At 38.6% G+C, this 20755-nt stretch overlaps 2 protein-coding genes across 4 annotated transcripts in view; one reads left to right on the top strand and one right to left on the bottom strand.

The window, feature by feature from the left end:
• The window catches only part of LOC139716766 (5'-AMP-activated protein kinase subunit gamma-1-like), a 110248-nt gene that overhangs the window by 72815 nt on the left and 16678 nt on the right, over positions 1 to 20755 (bottom strand). The gene's annotated exons all lie outside the window — the stretch shown is intronic.
• LOC139716765 (uncharacterized) lies at positions 1072 to 20211 on the top strand. 3 transcript variants are annotated; one of them, XM_071628298.1, is made up of 11 exons: positions 1072 to 1110; positions 1963 to 2040; positions 7278 to 7358; positions 9006 to 9085; positions 9670 to 9762; positions 10106 to 10804; positions 11299 to 11490; positions 12256 to 12326; positions 13705 to 13863; positions 15103 to 15361; positions 16615 to 19827. In XM_071628298.1, exons 5-11 carry the CDS (start codon positions 9672 to 9674, stop codon positions 16731 to 16733), a joined length of 1590 nt encoding a protein of 529 aa, XP_071484399.1. In that variant the 5' UTR covers positions 1072 to 1110; positions 1963 to 2040; positions 7278 to 7358; positions 9006 to 9085; positions 9670 to 9671; the 3' UTR covers positions 16734 to 19827. The 3 variants fall into 3 exon arrangements, with proteins under 3 accessions (XP_071484399.1, XP_071484401.1, XP_071484402.1); XM_071628300.1 differs by lacking the exons at positions 1072 to 1110; positions 1963 to 2040 and adding an exon at positions 2694 to 3686 and having other exon boundaries at positions 16615 to 20211; XM_071628301.1 differs by lacking the exons at positions 1072 to 1110; positions 1963 to 2040; positions 7278 to 7358; positions 9006 to 9085 and having other exon boundaries at positions 9324 to 9762; positions 16615 to 20211.

Below are 20755 nucleotides of genomic sequence, written 5' to 3'. Positions count from 1 at the left end.
TTGTTACTTCGTACTTGTCTATTGTAACTGTTAAGGCGTAGCTCGCCGTATGACCGCGGCCTGGCCCGTGATTAAAGCACGTTACTCGTTAACTTACTACAACGTTAACAAGAATAGGATTACGATTTAAAACACAATTTCCATCGTTTCCATCTTGTTTGCAACTGTCCCATAACGTCGTTTTGACAATTGCACAATCGTGATCGATGCATCATGTGTGTGATTTTTTAATAGAAACGAAGATTCGAGTTAACGTGAACATTACGGTTAGACTTTAGAAGTGTTTCTAGAGTGGTCTAGGCCTAACGTTAGGTACCTACTAGACAGTTCTAGACCCTCCTAACAGTTAGACCTGAAACGTTACGTCGTTAGTCCCGACTTTCTGAAAATTCATTAGGGCCTATACCGGGTAGGTTCTAGTGGGTCCGGAAAGTGTTGTGTAACTGTTCTAGGGCATACTAGGGGTCTATCCTTATATTTTATAAAGTTATCAAACTCAAAGTCTAAAGAGAGGAATTTTCTCGATTAATTCATAGATCTAGAAATTAGATCTAGATAAATCAGATACCAATGTAAAAAACGTCTAGAGAATCTATCTAGTGAACTTTTAATAAGCAAGTCATAGAACTAATCATGGACATAGAGACTCTAGGTGTTCTTACTTCTATTTTGTTCAAGTTTTGCCATGGAAATTGATGTTTCTTAAGTCTAAATTATTGTATTCTATATTTCTTTAGAAAGCTCTAGTTCTATAGCTCTTACTTATGACTTAACTCTTAAAAACGACTTAAGAAAATACTTTGGCCTAGTTGTACGCCTCTTCCAAATTATCATTGAAATGACTTCCTGTCTGAAGCAAATTAGCTTTAGAAAAAGTCGACGTCTATATCTGAGAGAGATGTTTTTTTTTCCCCCGGTTAGTTATCTGGGCATTGGTAAAATTCGACGAGGATGGTGTAATCCACTGCGTACGTGGGGATGAGGTGGAGATGTCTGAGCGTGGTGCATCTTTACAAGACCTCTACCCGGCCATAGTAAAAGGAGACAGTTGTCTTGCTCCATGGGGGTCGCGAAGCACTCTCTATGACGCTGTGGTTGTGGACATGACAGGTACGAACGTAGGAATTATAATCTGGTTAGTCTCTACACCAGTTTCTCAATGATTTACTTCCCAGCTAGCAATATGTACCGGTACATAAATATGGGATAGTAGATCTAGATATCTATCAGTATCACTCACTCGGTGGTGGGAGCGTATTCTTTCTACACTTGTACATGATGTAAGTTGTACTTATAGGGTAGCTACGACTGATGTTGTCAAATTAAGACATATGTTCAGTTCAATTTGCCGATTTTCAAGTGATAAAAATTCACAATTTACCTATCAAGAGAAAGATAATGTAAAAGTGTAGACCGAGGGCCTATTTTATAGTCGTTTCGAGTGATTTTCAACTCTTTTAGATTTGATTTTTTTTTTTTCATTTAATGTTCTCTACACGACCGACAGAGGCTAGCTCTCCTATCTACTCCAGTATCACGCTGTTCGCGCGTTCAGGTCCTTTCCTGGTCGTCAATAATTGCACTTTTTTTAATTTTTTTTTTTACTAACGTGAGGTCACTAGACCTCGCCAGATTGTGCAAATATATTGCATTATGCCAACACTTGGGGGCTTCTATACTACTCACCAAATCAGGCTGTCATCAAAGTAGAATCCCCCAGAACACATCTTTTATGGCAAAAATCCTTCGAACAGCTCATCTTTGGGAAAGTAACTTTTAAAATGACGCCGGCCGGCGAATAAAGGCAGACTAACAAAAACAGCTCCAAAGAAGCAAAATGGTGATTACAGATTGTCACTGTGGTTGCAGCAGGACCCCTACAAAAATAAACAATTTTGACGTCCATCCCACAGTCCAATAGAACATTTTTGGAATACACTGTATAACTATTTTTATCTCAAGATGACAAACAGGCCTTGCTGAAGAAGAAAAGGGATATGGTGAAACAATTAAAGAAACTTGAAGCTTCTTCACGTTCTGGTGAGTATTTTGTATTAAATTAAAATTCATTGATTTATACCTATACTTTAAAGTTGTTTTATCGTAATACAGTACTCTCCGCATAATCGGGTAGGCTCGGGCAGAGCGTTTCTTACCCGATTAAGCGGAGTACCCGATTAACAGAACAGGTCTCATTCATAATTGACACACTCAATGTGTATGTACATGCATTGTACACTGCACCAAACACCTACACTGTATGCGTAACGCGCGTGCTTGCACGGCACATTATACATACATTACGCTTCACTCCTCAGTCACGAACAATAATTTACACTCTTTTTGTGGACAAATATGTCCTTCAGAAAACTTTGTTGTTTGAGTATAGACTCTAGCCCGCTAACATGAAGGCGTTTTCCGAAATGAACATTTCTCTTTGCGTGCACTGGTCACGTAGAACGTCAGGTTACTTTTCGAGAATTGACTGGGGAAAAGCAACATTATGGAGCTGCTGCATGACCTTTCTTTGCAAATTTCTCGTATTGTGAATGTTGTTGGGGAGCAAGGGAGGAGCGCAAGTGTGGATAACTCCTGTCTGTCTATGTCTATGAGTGCCAGCTACATGTAATGCTCGTTTAAGTGTGGCAAGTCGGTACTGGTACATGTGTTTTTATGTTTGATCACTCCCCAAATGATCGGTCTTCTTTTCAAATTAGGCAGAGAATGCGGTTAGCGATGGAAAATTTGACATTCATGATTTCTTAAAATGTTATATCTGTGATAAAATGTGGGTAGACAATAGATTAGAAGAAATTATTTACCCATTTATGCGGAGAGGCAACCCGATTATCAGGTAATTTTAATGTGCATTGGAACTGATTTTGACATTACTACCCAAATAAACGGAGTACCCGTTTAAGCGATACCCGATTACGCGGAGAGTACTGTAGTAGAACATTAGGCTTTACATTCACAGCTGACCCTGACCCCAATTTTTACTCTTGAGTTGTAAGGTGGTAATCTTGGATTACTGTACAGAGCTGCCAACCGTTCCGAAAATTGTTAAAAATATTTGTTACGAAAAATCGAAGGGAATACGAAAATACGAAAATACGAAAATACGAAAACATCCTTAAAAAGTACGAATTTACAGTGGGAAAAAAATAATGGGTAAAAAAAATGGCATAACGCACATCGCATGTGCAATGTTATCATTCTCTACTCAGCTGGGATATCGATGCAACGCGTACGCACCATGTGTGGAAAGCGCTGAATAGAAAAGTGTGCGCACACGCAATTCGCCGCTTGCGTACTGTGTACACCGAACCGAACTTCGCGTGCGTGAATCCCTGTTGCCTACGGACCCTGGATCAACGGGTGTTTAGTACTGAAAACACCGATCGCTATTGGTATCCCCGGCGCGGCCGGCTACTGGCGGCTGGGGGAGCGTGAGTATACAGTACATGTACAGTATGTAGCTTAGCTACAAACTGTAGCCAGCTGCCACAACAGACAGTACCCTATTCCGTTTTGAGTCGGGGTAGAAGCGTTCCGTTGTGCAATGTCTGCTTCTTTTTCTCTTCTTCTTCATCCACTTTTCCCTTGCCTCCCAAGTACGAAATGATTTTTAGAGTGTTGTGTGTGTTTTTTGTAACGTTATTGCATCATTTTTCTGCAAGGAAGAGGTGAGTTTCTGTTCGTGTATTGATGTGCACTGCTGTCTGCAGTATGTGCAAGTGAAAAGCGTTCGAACTTTCCTTCCCGAGTTTCGTGGAAACTCCATGTATTTCTAGTGGTTCTAGGCCCATTTAAAGGAGATCTCGTGTAACAATATAAACTATTCTCCGGTCAAAATGAATTAATTTCCTTTGTTTTGTATCGTTTATTGACTTGATCCCAAGGATCTCGTCGCAAAACCGAGCTTCCAATGTGCATTTATTTTCGCGTAGCTTTCGGTGCTGCAAACTTTTGCTAGGCCTAGGGCCTGTTAGAGAACTAACTACACGCAGCCACTGTCTCGAAGTCGCACAGGGGTCTGGTCAAGCTACGTTACATGTATGTGTACTAAACTTATCGTTCTATTTCTGTCGTTTTTCACACCTCGTTTGGTACGATTTCTTATATTTTATATCACTAGTATCCGTTCCCTTTGTACTTTGAAGTATTTAGACGTAATTCTTTCAAGTGTCTTGCATTGTTATTTTCGTAACGGCGATTTCTCTGATCTCCTGCAATGCTTTTTCGAATCAACTGATCAAAGCGACGAAGTTTGATCCCAGCCGCTTCGGTGTGCTGTGTGTTGTCTTTTCTAGATATTTGTGTTGTTGGGAGGTGTTGATATGTTGTATTTGTTATTTATTTTCCCAGGTGTTTATCTCGAGGGACTGTGCGTGTTTCTTAATGTTGATAGGAAAAGGCTAAAATGATCTGAGTAATGTCTGATGGTGATGCTGATAATTAACTATGCTGGTGTAAAAAGACGGCTTACTGTGAATGCTGAGCGTACGTGCTGTTCGTTTTATTTCTCTTTCCCTCTTATTCTTCTTTCCCCCTTACTCTTCTTTATTTCCCCTCCCAAGAATGATGAAAAAAAAATTACATACACCTCACCACAAAAAGAACCATGCACGTGCTACCAACCCTCGTAAAGTTAAACCTAAATATGTTCAATATCAGCAAAGAATAAGGGGAAAGCACGAATAACAATAAATTACTAGCAGAGCGAAGAGATCGTGTTACGTGCACTCTCTTCGGCTCGAAGAAACTTGACCCCCCACCCTTCTCCCCCTTGTGGAAATTTCCACAAAAGCAGGTGCCACACCCAGGTGCGTGCCAGACGAAAGAATGCGCGCACTGGAGTAAACAGCAGGGGTGCGAAGTTTTAAAAAAAAAAAGAATATGAGTGAGATTTCATGACTCGGCATCTCGGCGCGCGAATATGCGCGCAAGCGATGGTGTCGGAGGGGTTTTCCCACCTCCCGCGGTAGGGAGCTTTTTTAATTTTCAGCTCTTAATGGTGCAGGAGCATACTTAAGTGACTATTTTTTTACTTATTTTGAAAGACAAAAGGGAAATAATACCTTCAATTGCAACTATCACTTTAATCCTTCGAGCTATGCTCCCTATTATTGGCCCCAGTTGCAGAATTTGCCCGATACGTGAGAAGAAATGGGTGCCATGCGTGAGACTTGGTAGCTCTGAAACAGCGTATAAATATCCAGGAAATATCGATCGTATTAGTTGAATTAAAGGAATCATTGCCAAGATATCGTGATTCTATAGCCTTTCTTTTGGCGCATAGTAGGAAACGTAAAACAGTCGAATATAGTGTACTGCAGTACACTATATTCGAATATCTTATGTTCCCTGAACACTTAAAAAGAAAAGGATCGATTAATCAGTCAATTGAAAATGCAATCACAGAAATACCGAAAAGGTCTCGTATGCCCAGACAAATTCACTACGAGTATGTCCAATGAGATGCAGTCATCACCTGGTTAGACAGCAGAATCATGACATTGCACATCAATTTGAGTTCACGCTCATCATAACTGCTTGTTACTTTTCAAAGTTTTGACTATCAACATTCGTTCGTAGGTGTTTTTGTTTGTTTGTTTGTATGTTATTCCTCGTGAAGGACGTAATGATTTCTTCGTATCAAACGTAAACTGCATGTTTACCGTAAACAAGCCATTCAGCTCAGCTATGGCACATTCGATCCATCGAACTTGCAGTAACCTCTTAGGCAGGAGCACATGGTGCATTCACCACGTGTTTGCAAATTGGCACAACCACACGCAGCGCGGCAGTTTGCGATCGTCGTTGTAGCTGACTTTCTGATTCCAGTTAGGGTAAAATGAATTGGGATACTTCAGGAAATACTGATTTTTAAAATCCAGTAAAATGAAAAGGGTAAAGCCTGAAAACAACGCATGATTATGTTTTATATTAGGCAATAATTGGAAACACCGAACAGAGTTTTGCATTCGCTCACAGAAGCTCTTTTGAGACGATGAAAGCATTCCCTCCCCTGCTTGATAGTGGAGGCTTCCATAACCAGCCCAGCAAGTTTCTGGAGGTACATACATCCACTTGTACACATTCATTGCGTAAATATTGGCGTAAATATTCAATATTGAACGACGCGCCTTTAAGCACCAACAACAACAATTGCGAGAAAGCAGTCAACGCTGAACATTGCGTAGTTTGGAATCTTTATCGTGCTGGTGACCAGTTCGATACTTCGGCATGTGTCGTACTGTTATGTTTAGAGCCTGTAGGCCGCGTAAGTCGACGACTTTGATTCAAGATAGCAAAAAGAGGGAGATGGATAAAATATGAATTCTGGTGGAAAAATACGAATTTTGGAGCTGCTGAGTGCTAATTTGTGCTTCCAAAGGTTGGCAGCTCTGCAGACTGTGTCATCTTCCAACTGAATATAATCGTTCCACTAACATTGTGCAAGTTTCTGCATAGGTCCTTAATCCTTGTCCATGCACTCATTAATGCATGGGTAGTACAGTAGAATACTAGTAGGCTACATGTGTAAATCTTTCTGGTTATTTTGTTAATGAAGTCATTCAAGCGGGCAAGACACATTAATGCTTATTGCCAAGTCTTTGAAAACCTTCCTCTTGTGGTGGATGGTTTACCATGCAGACGGCTATATACCAAGGAGGGGTGCTGTTCGTTATTCCGAAGGTTCGCTATTCGAAGGTTCGTTATTCCGAAGGGTCGTTAATCCGAAACACACAAATTCCCTATACCTAGACGTTCGTTAAACCAAAAATGAATAAGGGTTCGTTAATCCGAACATTTGTGGCGTTATTCCGAAGGTTCGTTATTCTGAAGATCCGTTAATCCGAAAATGAAATTCGGAACAATGAACCTTCGGAATAACGAATCTTCGGACTAAAGAGCCTTCGGAATAACGAACCTTCGGAACAACGAGCTGTAATCACCAGGGAGGCACCTCCCTGCTCATATGTGTAGCTGACCAGTGCCGGATCCAGGATTCACCAAAAGGGGGTGCCGAAAATTCGGCCGAATATTTTTGTGTGATGATTAAAAAAAAGGTCATCAGTAATCACGCACGCATTTTTGCGTGATGACTAAAGGGGGAAAAAAAAAGGTCAGCAGCATAAAAAGAGGGGCCAGTGCCAATTCGCCCCCCACTGCTGACCAAAAAAACCTGACTTAATTCAGCCTTATTGTATTGTGTACATTGTATTCCATCAATCATTTTAGTTTGATCAACCCAAATCATGTAACAATAGGAGAACTGAATGCTGTTGAGGCAGGAACGAAAGGCAACACTAAAAGGAAGAAGGAAAGCTGTGGACAAGGTCATGAGACAGGTGTGTGTATACAAACATGTTTTTATTTCTTCTAACATTTAATCCTTTGAAATTATTCATATAATATAATTATACCCCCGTCAAACGAAGTTTGAAGGGGGTATATAGGAATCAGCGGACGGTCGGTCGGGCGGTCGGTCGGGCGGTCGGTCCGTTGCAAATCTTGCGTCGCGAACTACTTCCTCAGTTTTCAACCGATTCCCATAAAACTTGGCACAGATGTGTGCCTTGGGTTGTAGATGTGCAAGACGTATTTTTTGACAGTACCCAAAAGTACGTTGCCATGGTAACGGCATATTATGGGCAAAAATGGGTACAAATCTTGCGTCGCGAACTTCTCCCACAGTTTTTGATCAATTTTTATGAAATTAGGTACAGATGTTCATCTGAATATGTTAATGTGCAAGGCACATATTTCCGCAGTGGCAAAAAGTGCGTTGCCATGTTAACGGCATGTTATTGGTAAAATATAGGGCAAAATGCTTCATGGCAAAACTGCTTCATCAGTGTTCTTCCAATTCTCATGGAATTCATATTGAATGTTTGTCTTAGGATATAGGTCAGCATGACACATTTCTTGACAGTGACAAAAAGTATGTTGCCATGGTAACAGCTCACATATTATGAGCCAAAATGATGGAAAATTTTGTGTTGCAAACTACTTCCTCAGTTTTTGCCCAATTTCCATGAAACTTGGTACAGATGTGTGCCTTTGGTTGTAGATGTGCAAGACGCATTTTTTGACAGTATCTGAAAGTACGTTGCCATGGTAACGGCATATTAATGGCAGAAGATCAAGGAAAGATCTTGCGGATTTAACTACTTCCTCAATTTTTTGACCAAAGCTTATGAAATGTTGTTTGGCGGGGGTATAACCAGTCGCTGTAGCGACATTTCTAGTTTATCTTTAATTATTCATAAGTCAACCTCGCCTAAGTCAAACAAACCCTTGTAACTTTGATTAATACCGCATGTAAACATGCCGATTTACCAAGGAAAGGGCATGGTACATATCTACATGTAGTTTATTATGTGTTCATTGTAATAGTTTCCAATAACAATTGTTCCATGTCAAAATTTTTTAACCTGTTGGTAATGATTTCAAACCTATTGGCAATTTTCAAACCTGTCGGGCAAAATGCCAAACCTTTCGGCGTTACATGTTAGAAATCATCGTGGAAAACCGTTGACAAAATGTTAACAGACTTACCAGTTTTTGCAAACAAATTCTCTAATTGATTGAAATATCTTCATGTTAGAATATTGTAGTTGATAATTTTGTTAATGTTGAAAAACCCCTAGATGTACTCAATGCAGGCAAATCCCCTTATAATCTTACCACGCAAAATCCTTTGTTATAAGTGAATCACTGTGCAATATTGCATGGTTTGTACATGCAAGGCATTACTAGTAATCTAACTTCAGCTCTAGCATTGCTTTGTTGTATTAAAGCAGTCATTCGTTATAAAGGGACTTTGTTATAATGGGATTTACCTACTATAATCTTTCCTCCTACTTTCGTGAGCCAACACTAATAGTGCAGCTCACATGAGAATTTGTGTTCCCAAAGCTTTGTTAAAGTTTGTTTGTTATCTAAATGTATTACATACAGCCACTAACTTACTGTTGAATTCATATCATTTGCAGAAGTTGGACGTTGTTGACAGCATGCATACCGTATATATTACCATGTCAGTACACTGTTCATTCCATGCATAACTGAGAAGGTATGTACATTGTATATCATACATTTGTATTTAATTCTGTATTACATTTTATATAACAATGCTGGGTGGAAATTTCATGGCTACATGTATCTTGTTGGAAGATTGCTGCTGTGGTAAAAGAAAATGCTGAAATGATAAAAAGAGATTGTTTTTTTTTTTGGTGAGGGGGGGGGGATTTGCCATGCTTTATACATATCATTAGGAAATCTTCATTTTTAGGAGGGTGATATACATTTCATTCTACAACCCTCCTAAAACTTCCACAAGAATTATTTACTGCTCTGACATTCCTTTTTTTTTAAATTAAATCACATTCCTGGAAGATTTTATGTTTCATGAAAGGGATTCATTGCTCTCCAGCAATTTTCTTTTAAATAAATAAAGCCCTGTATTGGAATGCGGATATCATTGAAGCATGATTGCATGTCTGTGCTGAATCACAACTTTAGATAATTGCGAAAATAAACATGCAGCAACGGTATTCGACATATTGCATATTTTGATTAATTTCATGTTTTGTTTATCATGATTTTTGTCTTATAATTGAAGTGTAAAGTGCCTTTTTTCTGTATGTAAACGTGCAGATATGGCAATAAAAACAGCAACTGAAAAAAGAAAGAGACAGAAGTCACAGAAAGCGGAAGAGAAACAAACAAAAACTGACATTTCTGCAAAACGTGAGTACACCCACCAGGACAGACCCATTATTGTTTACCCATTTCAGAGCCCAGAAGTTTGGACCCTTGAAATTCTGATTGGACCCCTACATTTGGTTTTGAATGGCCTGCAAAGGTTTGAAATTGAGTCACAAGATATTTTAGGCTAGTGCTAACCTACTGTGTATAGTATTATTACTGACATAAATGTAATATTGTATATTACCATTACATAATATACACGTATTAGTGCTTTATATGATTGCAGATCTGTACCACACACATTATTAAACATCTAATGATTTCAAAATTTCATTGTGACCCTCGTCATTAAAGTGATGTTACAAAAATACCTTTCATACAGCTGCTCAACTGGTTAACATGGGGATGATCCACGGATTTAATTCCGTATTCGCTCAGCAGCAGAAGCATGCACCACCATCACAGCCACGGGAACCTCCACCACCACAGCCACAGAAACGACAACAGCTGCAGGAGCATCCAAACCAGCAGGAACAACCTCCAACACAGCAGGATGTACAGCCACCCCCACAGCAGCACGAACAGCAGGGGGAGCAACTACCGCCACAGCAGCAGAAGCAACCTCTGCCACAGCAGGAGGTACAACCACCACTTCAGCAGCAGAAGCAACCACTGCCACAGCAGGAGGTACAACCACCACTTCAGCAGCAGAAGCAACTTCTGCTACAGCAGCAAAAGCAACCACTGCCACAGCAGGAGGTACAACCACCGCTTCAGCAGCAGAAGCAACTTCCACTGCAGCAGCAGGATGTACAACCACCGCCACAGCAGGAGGTACAACCACCGCTTCAGCAGCAGAAGCAACCACTGCCACAGCAGGAGGTACAACCATCGCTTCAGCAGCAGAAGCAACTTCCGCTACAGCAGCAGAAGCAACTTCCGCTTCAGCAGCAGAAGCAACTTCCGCTACAGCAGCAGGAGGTTCAACCACCGCCACAGCAGCAGGATCATCAACCATTACAGCATGATGATCAGCAACATGGTGGCTTCTTAGATATGTTGTCTTCACCTTTTGATGAAGGTATATTTTGAAATAAAACTAGGGCGGTTTCATTATGGAAAAACGCATATCAGCCGATATCGATATGAGGACATTTCATATCGGCCGATACCGGTACTGACACCGATATTAAGAAAATTAAAGAAAATTTGAAAATAGAGTGCTAGGTGCAGTCCTCAATATGGCTGAAACTTTGTGAATTATTCTACCCATTACTTGGAAATTACTGATATCCCACAGCTTTCAAACTCTAAATTTTCCTTTCCTTTTTTTTTTCTATATCGTTATCAAAACAAATTTTCAAATAATTTCGGCCTATACCGATATGGCCAAAAATTGGCAGAAGTTCAGTCTACTGACCAAAAGAGGTTCAGTCTCCCAACCCAAAAGAAGTTCAGTTGTATGTAGATAATCTTTATATATGAAGACAGCATGATGCAATACAGATTTCTGATATGTTGACTGCCCTTTTTATTTATCTCCTTGGAACTTCACAAACTATTTTTCAAACATAGGTGGCAGCAGTTGGGAGCCCGCTGTTCAACCAATTTACAACAGTTACCTTCCGACTTACACTACTATGGAGACAAAAGATGAGAGAATCAGAAAGTTAGAAAGAGACCTGGCTTTTGCAAATACCAAAATAGGGATTCTTGAAGCCAAGGTGAAGCGTCTGGAGAGAGAGAATGAGCATGTAGGACTTGCAGGTAAGAAAAGAATTCCTTGTGGCGTCCCTCATCTGTAATGCTACAAAAACTTGAATAATCCTGTACTCTGGGCTTCAATTTCAATCACACTTGGGTGACAGTTTTGGTGTCCATATTATACAGGTATTTGAAACCCATATCTTTTTCTGGTTTTAGGTGAAGAAGCACTTCCTCATGGTGCTAAAAAACAAGTTGGAAGTTTAAGTTTGTCTTTAGTGCCAGAAATAAACGATGGTTTCTATTTGACATCAAAAACAAAAGTCTGAAGTTTGTCGTGCGATAATTCCACAACCCGCAAAGATTTTGCTGTGCCATTTCATGATTTTTTTTTCTTTGAAGTCTCCCACATTTTTTAGACCAAATTTGCCACTTCCGGGTACACCATTCCGAAGTATTACATAATGTTTTGTACATACACTGCCTGAACATTGGCCCGAGAACGGATCAAATTTGTAATTTTGTGTACAATTCCAATACAAATTTTGTTTTGGTGGTTAAATTGATATTAATTACATTATTTCAACTTTAAATCATTCAAGTTAATTGATTCTAATGTCCAAAAAAAAAATTAAAAAAGTATCTGAGACAAATTTTGGCAAAAATCTGAACATACAAACTGTATATATATTACATTGGTCAAGCAGCCCAGTTTTAGAATGTTAACATCAATCAACTGCAATATTAACCAGTGGCTCTAAAAGCAAGCCGGGGGTTTGTCTTATGCTCCAGAACTTGAAGGTGGTACTACTTTTATTCTATTTACAGCTTCTCCAGATTTCCAATACCATGTGAAGGCTATTGCGGATCTCCTCTCATGCCACACATCGAGTATCCAGGTAATTGTACATATAAGGCCAAACAAAATAATTTGTTTCCAATACCAAGGTAAGAAAAATTTGGCATACAAACATAATGCTCTAATTGAACGAAACCAGTATGCTAGGGATTATTCACCTGAATTAACCATGATCTCACATTATTGTATTTTATCAGTGCTAGAATACAGTATTCATTTCTCCATTGCCCCCCTTTTTTAAAGTTTTTGTATGGACAAAAATTCCTGGTAAGAATACATTTCATTTCGCCAAATTGCTTATGAAATTGGTTCACTTAGAACCATTTTACATGTTTTTGGGTAGGTAGGGTGCCGGACACAAGATTATTTCTCATTTTAGCCTAAGTAGACGAAATAAATCTGACTGACCCGTTTAACGTATGGCTAAATAATTTGGCCAGAGATGCCCAGCATAGTTTTTAGGGCCAATGCCACCACGAGATTTCCAGTTCCACTGAAAAAATTATAATTATACCCCCGCCAGACGTAGTTTGAAGGGGATATATAGGAATCAGCGTGAGGTCAGTCTAATGCAAAATCTTGCGTCACGAACTCCTACAGTTTTGAAGCAATTTAAATGAAACTTAGGGTAAATGATGATAGTGAGGTAAAGAGGTACAAGACATGTTTTTTTTTTGTGTGTGTGTTTGTTGGGCAATGCATTGCCGTGCTAACCACAATTTTACCAAAACCTTGTGGAGGGAATATCGTCCACTGTATTCAAGCAATTAATTTCAAAATTTGGTATCTATGATGATCTATAGGTGTAGTTATGCGAGACACTCTTTGTATTTGTACTTGACGAAGCATTGCCATGGTAACAGCATGTATTTCTTTTAAATATCCTGTCGAGTGAACTACCACAGTTTTAAAGCAATTGAAATCAAATTTGGTATGCATTATGGCCTTGAGGTACAGATGTGGAACACATTTTTTGTGTTTGTCAGACAAAGCGTTGCCATGGTAACCACAATTTTACCAAAACCTTGCAGATTGAATAACTTCCACATCATTCAAGCAATTAAATTCAAATTTAGTATGTATGATGATCTACAGGTGTAGTTGGAAGACACCAATGTGTTAGTATGAGAAAAATGTGTTGCCATCGTAACCATTCATTTTTCTCTCAAAATTAAGCATTTAAGCTATGAAGGTCAAATTTGGTGTGCATGATGCTCTGTAATAAGTACAGTTGTGCAAAATGTCCTTTGTGTTTGTATTGGACGATGCATTGCCATGGTAACCACTTATTTCGGTATTCTCAGTGCCCTCAAGATATCACATACTATAAATAAACACTGGGGGGGGGGGGGTTAATCACCTTCAGTGATAGTTCTAGTTTTCATCAATTCATCTTGACATTCTCTCCTTGCTTACAGCATGAATCATCAACCACCACAAGTTCCCTTCAATCAACTGAACCTTCCTCAACCCAAAACATTCCTCGGTCCATAACCAAGAGTCCTTGTCACCTTCCACCAGCTGCAACACCATCTCCATCACCCACTTCACACCAGGACAAGGAAAATGTCCGTAAGGTATGCTTGACATAAACTACAATTGTATTACAATCATTGCTTATCTATGATTGTGTGTAGATAGCCAATCCCCAGTCTGTTTCAACATCACATTGGTTTAGTGCCGTAACAGCCATACCCATTACTGTGGAAGCTAGAAGGTTGCTAGTACAGTTAAACCTCACATAGAGGTCAGATATAACCTCTAGAGGTGTTATAACAGACAAGGTAGTTTTACTTTATAAGTTTGTATTGCTTTTTTATGGTCCTGATATAACAAGACCAGGTTTCACTGATCTAACCACAACTTATGAGCAAAGGTAGCTACCCAGGTGATCAAACATTCAAAATTTCCTATATATTACAGGTAAATCCCATTATAACGAAGTCCCTTCTAAAGAATGACTGCTTACAAATGAAATAAAACTTAAGTCTTGAATCTCTGCATCTGCAAACCAACAGCAAAACAATCCCCATGAAACAAAGTGGCCTATAACAAATTTTCACTCATTACGAACTGATTGTTCTGTCCCGTCTTCATATATTCCTTTGATTTAGAGCTTGCTTATAGGGAAGTCGCAAATTTTCAGTCCTCAAAAGCACCCCACTCCATCATTCTCTCTGATCAACAGACACTTCTTGATACGCAAGCAAAGCCTCGCCTCTTCAGCACAACATTGAGCAACAAGCAAGTTTATGTAATAGCTGAATATATGATGTACATGGTGCATGCATTCGGCAGTTGCGTTGTGTGCGCTGATAAAATTAGGTCACTTGGACTCGGCCACACACTAGCGAAGCCCTTCACTACCAACTATGCCTGTACAAAGCCAGGCATAGTTTATAAACGAGAGACATGACAGAAACGAAGTGTCAATTTTGAAAACTGGAATCACGGTTTATGCTGCGTTTTTGTTGAGAAGTATTGGTTTTCAGTTCTTACATATTTTCCTTCAAAATAAACATTATAGTTCATCATGTATTGTGTACATTTCAACGTCACTGATGAAATGTACATGGTCCATTTGTGTCATATTGTTGATTATACTAGGAATGTATATCACATAATGTTCATATGGTTTGTACATGTAGTATTTGTACATGATATTTGAACTTCATTTAAAATGTAATTTGCCTTTAACAAAGGATTTTTTTGCAGTCCCAAGCAATTCGTTATAACAGGATTTACCTGTACTTAGTTCATTTATCATGCTTTGCATTGCATTTATGATGTAAAAATTGTTGTATATGTTTTTCCAGCGTCCTCTCATCAGTGACCCTGCTGATGTTCAAAAGTATTCTGGAATACTGGTGGACAAGAAGGACCTCTTCAAGGCGGAACAGAAGGCTGTCTCCAAGGGTCCTAATGGAGGACCAGCCTTCCTTCTAAATGCAGTTATTGGGATGGTGTTCACGCGGGAAGAGCTCGCGATGTCTTCTTCCCTGGGCATAAGAACTGCTAAGAAGAAGGTGGCCAACCGGAAGCCACTGAACAAAGTGGCAGTGGAAGCAATTAGAGGTAAGGTCGGTGATGTTTGGCACATTTTCTACCACTCAATTCATTAGAAAACGATTTACAAGCCATTAGACCAATTTCATTTTAGTGAAAGGTCAAGAATATAATACAGTCAAAGTCAGAAGTCGAAGTCATATTCCTCAGGCAATCAGCTAAGTTGATGTTAAAGTGTTCAAATTTAATTCCATGGACTTGCATTGATTAATCCTCTGCATAAATCAAAATATTTTAGTGGAATTATTGTCTACCGTAAGTTAATCAAATTCCTTGGAACTTTTCATGCTTATTTCTAATGGCCACTCATTTACTACACTGTACACATGCAGATCGTATCATTTACATGATTGCATGCATGTCATATTTTGCTGGATGGTCACATGCTGCTGGCATGCATGTGTACATGTACAATTTTTTTTTTTTTTTTTTTTTTTTTTTACTTTAATGTTGGCCAAACATTGCATAACTCTGCATGTTTCAGTTTCACGCAGACTCGTAAAACCTTGTCTGAAGTTGCATGACCGAACATCTATTACTGTAACAAGCCTGGTCTGAGAAATATTAATCTTGAATCTTATTTACTGTGTACGCCAGATATTTCGCGAGGTTTTTATTTTCGTGAATTTCGCGAGTCGGGTGCTATTCGCAAAATTAAAGACACGCGAAAATTTGACTCTGATCCCCAATGTGAACGCGACGTACGCGTGTACACTTCTTCATTCAGTACAGGACTTCATGATCGCAAATTAAACACTTGCGAAATCGTCGGGAATTCCCGATTTGCGAAAATTTAGACTCGCGAAATATATGGCGTATACAGTAAATCATTATCAGCTGTGCTTTTCTGAGTGATAAGTATTCACATTTTTGTGGGGTCAAATTAACTCATGAAACTTTGGAAAAATTTTTTTACAGTGTTCATAAAAAGTTTGTGAAAACGGCACTCCATGGCCCTATCGCATGAAAGTTTTAACTGAGAAAAACTCGGGTAAAAACTAAAAAATCTGGTTAGTCTGACTTTGCCATTGGCTTTAACACAGGAAAAGGAATAAAATGTAAAAAAAAACAAAAACAGTTTTCTCAGGTAAACAATTTTAATTTTTATGCAACAGGGCCCATACGATACATGTAAATCTAGGTTAGGGCATACAACATATAAGGTTTTTTTTCTCATCTCAGATGAGGTATATAATGTAAGAAAGTTTGTACGTATAAATTATACATTCATAATACTCTTTACTTTTTCTGTCTCTTTTCAGAATACATGAAGGCAGTCACTGCCAGGTATGACTGGCCACAAACGACAGAACAGGCATTTAATTTGCGCTTCACCAACAAGTGCTGCAATGCCAGAGCACTGTGTGCCAAAGCCGTTTAATTCAGCACTCATATCCTTTGTGAACTTGATCAGGAAATGGCTGTTTACATTATTCCCCTTGATCGTCAAGCTGCGTTTGATGCTTTAGATTTTGACATTATGCTTGAACATTTTCAGAATATCGGATATGGAATCAATGTTTCAGCACTGAACGGGTTTAATTTGAATTTCAAAAACCGTGGACTCTCATGATAATGAGCACTGATATAATGAGCTTTCATTATAACAAGGTAATTTTTGTGGTCCCAAATTTTAATTCCCCTTTGTATTGTATTGTTTTTGTAACCCTGATATAACAAGGTTTCATTATAAGTAGCATATTTCTCTGGTCCCAAAGACCTCATAACAAGAGTCCTCTGTATCTAGGGAAAAATCATATCACTATTGCTGGTGTTGGCAGTTGACAAGGATATGTCTTAGGGCATTTGATGTATCATAAAATAAATACAGAGGAAACTCTGTATAACGAACACTGCTATAACAAGATATCGGTTACTACGAGGAAATTTTCCCGGTTCCAGATTTCCTTCCACACAAGTCTATGTAAAATGCTACTCTAATAGCAAGATCGGCTATAACGAAATAACTGCTATAATGAGATAAATTGTGTGATTTCCAAACAAGGAAAAATAAAGCCAATCAAACCTGTTATAGCGAGGTTTAAAAGCAAAATGCCTTTGGGTAAAGCTTTACTTTGTCTGTGCTATCATGTTGCGAGATTGTAAAGCTCAATGCGCCAAAAACTGTCTTGTACACACATATTTTCTTCAGTGCACTCTACAGCTAGCACTGCATGTTGTAAGCAGGGACACCTCCCTGTTGTAAGTGTATGTGTGTGTGTGTGTGCGCGCACTGGTACATGCAGAAAATGTGGTGGGACGGCCGTATGTATACAGTCCATGACATCATGAAGTTTAGCAGGTGTGAGGCAATCTGATGCTGTGATTGGCTTTCTATGTAGGGAATTCCCCATCTACACACAAACGCAGTCACAATGTACATACAGAATGTGTCACAAACACACATAGCATTGTGCAGACCGTATTCAAGCTTTCCACACACAACACACACCCATACCATAACCACATACAAATCCACAGTCGATCTTGACACAATCGCAAGCTATATGATAGATTTACAACTTCAAACATCTACAATTAATGAGAAACACATTCTTGATATTGAATTTCATTGGTGAAAAACATCTTACCCATAAAGGTGAGCAATTCCCTCACACACATTACCAAGTTGTCAGTATTGATTGAAAGATGATGGGTAGTCCAACGTGTGCAAATTAATGTCCTTATGTTATGCTTTCTTTTATGCCTACTGATACAACGAGATATCCGCTACAACGAGGAAAATGACTAGGTCCCGACCATCTCGTTATATCGAGTTTCCCCTGTATACCTCTTTGTACGTCTTGGCAAAGACGCTTTACTGCCTGTACGAATGTCATGATGTGTGTATTATATTTACATGTACGTATGTATGTATTCCAACAGCTTACAGCTTTTTACAAAAATGATGCATTAATTATTGTTTAAAAAATGAAATAAATTTATAAGTGATTTTTGACAGTTACAAGTAATGCGTATTTTGCAGAGTAGAAAATTGCCAATAGCAAATTGTGGGTCATTTGAGTTTGCCAATATTCATATGTTGACCAGCTAGTACCAAATAATCACTCGGATTCAGCATAATGGATTCACTCATTAGCTGTCGCAGCCCCTCATATCAATATGATGGTAATGCTCAAAACGATGAAAATTATGATGACATTGTGAATAAAACTCTTTCAAAGTAGCTAAGAGACGTACATCTGAGATGAGATTAAGGTTTAGATGTGCATGATATGTTTTTTTTATGTTTGTTAGAGAATTAAGCATTGCCATGGCAACCAAAATTATACCAAAATCTTGTGGAGTCAACTGCTTCAACAGCATTTGAGCAATTAAGGTGAAATTGGGCATGTATGATCAGTTGTACAGTTGTGCATGACATCCTTAATGTTTGTACATGTTCAAGCATTGCCATAGTAATAATATATATTTGCAAAAATCTTCTGGAACAAAGTACTGTACTTTCACAGTTTGCAAGCAATTGAAATCAGATCTGGTGTACATGAAGGCATTGAGGTATAGATGTTCAAGACATACGTTTTGGGTTTATAGGACAAAGTGTCGCCAAAGTAAGTTTTACCATTTTTTTTTTTCGGAGTTGGATCTGCTGGAGCAGGGTTAAACCTTGATCACCTTCAGTGATGTTCCGCCTTGAAGGGTGGTCTGTCCATCTGTCCGTCCTATTTCTTGTTGCCGCGATATGTAAAGAATGCCTTGATGGATTTTCATCAAACCTGGCTCAGGGATACTCCATTTCTATGAAGATGAGCTGATTAAATTTTGGACCAGATCAGCTGAATTTGTGCTAGATGTATAATAATGTTTCAGACATTTTTTTTTTCATTTTTTTTTTATTTTTATATTGAGCAATACATTGCCAATGCAACTACTGTACATATAAACAGATTTTTGGCTGAGTTTAAAGGCTTAATAACTTAATCCACTTGATCCTGTCAAGGTAATTGGTAAAATTCACTCGTGGCAATATTTAGTGACTGCCAGAGAGGTGGAGGCATCCCATTGGACTAGTTGACTTGCTCTAGTTTTTGCAGAATGTGTGATTAAGAATGAAAATTACATGTTCACTACTGTTAAGTTATTTTGCACAATACATCGCCCTTTTATTGACCGCTTGCAACAGTAAAAAGATCAAATGCAATTACTGTATGTACTTTGATCTGTATGTTTCTGGTATGTACTATAAAAATGATTTATAAGCACATACTAGCTTGTACGTCTTTCAGTTTGGTAATTTTGATTGAAGACTTTTTGTGTATACATGTACACACATGAATGTAGAGTCCAGCAATTTAAAAAATGCCTCAAGTACACAATTCGCAGGACGTGTGAATTGCATACTAGTATATGGCTATAGCTACCAGGCGAGCTTCCCTAACCTTTAAAAATAAAAGGTTAAGGAAGTATCCTTAACCTTTCAGAAGCTACCAAAGGTGAATTTCCCTTTCAGAGATGTTAACCTTCAAATGTTAGAGAACAGCTTCTTAACCTTTGAAATGTTTAGCTCATTTAAATATTTCGCCTCTATATAAGGTTAACTAGCATTTTTTCCCAATTAAGGCTTAGGAGCTTAACATTTAAAGGTTAAGAAGCTAACCTTAACCTTTTTTAATATAACCATTCCTGTTAACCTTTGCTTAACCTTTAAAGGTTAAGCTCATTTAAATAATTCGCTTCTCTGGAAGGTTAGTAAGCATTTTATAAACCTAAACCTTTCAAATTTACCATTATATTTACACATTCCACCTAAGCATAAAGGTTAAAATTAAACATTTGCTTATCATTTTGCAGGTTCTAGCAAATGTTACAGAAAGGTTAACCAAATGTTAGTGATTTGGGTAAGGGCACAAGGGGTTTGTGACACATGAGAATGGTGTGTGAAATAAAATTGAATTGAATTGAATTGAATTGAATTGAATTAAAGGATAAGTAAAATGTCAATCATTCGAAAGCAGGCATTCAGAATAACAGACATTTTTTTTAGTGATTATCCTCACCTCTTCCTCCGTTATTCTCCATGGATTCATCATGGCTGCAAATGAATAAGTGCAAATTTCTCCAAACAAACAATAGTTTAATAGTTTACTCCTTTTATAGTTGTTAGACTTCCAGTTAAACACTCTGACCCAGCTGATGTATACTTCAGGTCAGGTACATGAGTAATTCTCCTCTAGACCAGAACTTGGTGCAACTCCTTTTTTTAATAAGTCAAGAGCAAGCAAAATTGTCCGAACAAGTTATAAATCCAGCGAATATAAAGTAAAAGTTCACTAAGGGCAAGGCAAATAGTCCAAGAACGGATGAACAGAAAGAGGGTTGGTCTACGTGCAGTAAGCAGCGCAGCGCTGTGATGGGGTCTGGTTGCACTGAAATCAGAAAGTA

This window comes from Diadema antillarum, unplaced genomic scaffold (assembly GCF_040938485.1).
Source record: "Diadema antillarum isolate AM-2024a unplaced genomic scaffold, OU_Dant_1.0 scf00000069, whole genome shotgun sequence".
In the NCBI taxonomy this organism is placed as follows: Eukaryota; Metazoa; Echinodermata; class Echinoidea; order Diadematoida; family Diadematidae; genus Diadema; species Diadema antillarum.
This window is presented reverse-complemented; position numbering and strand designations above follow the sequence as displayed.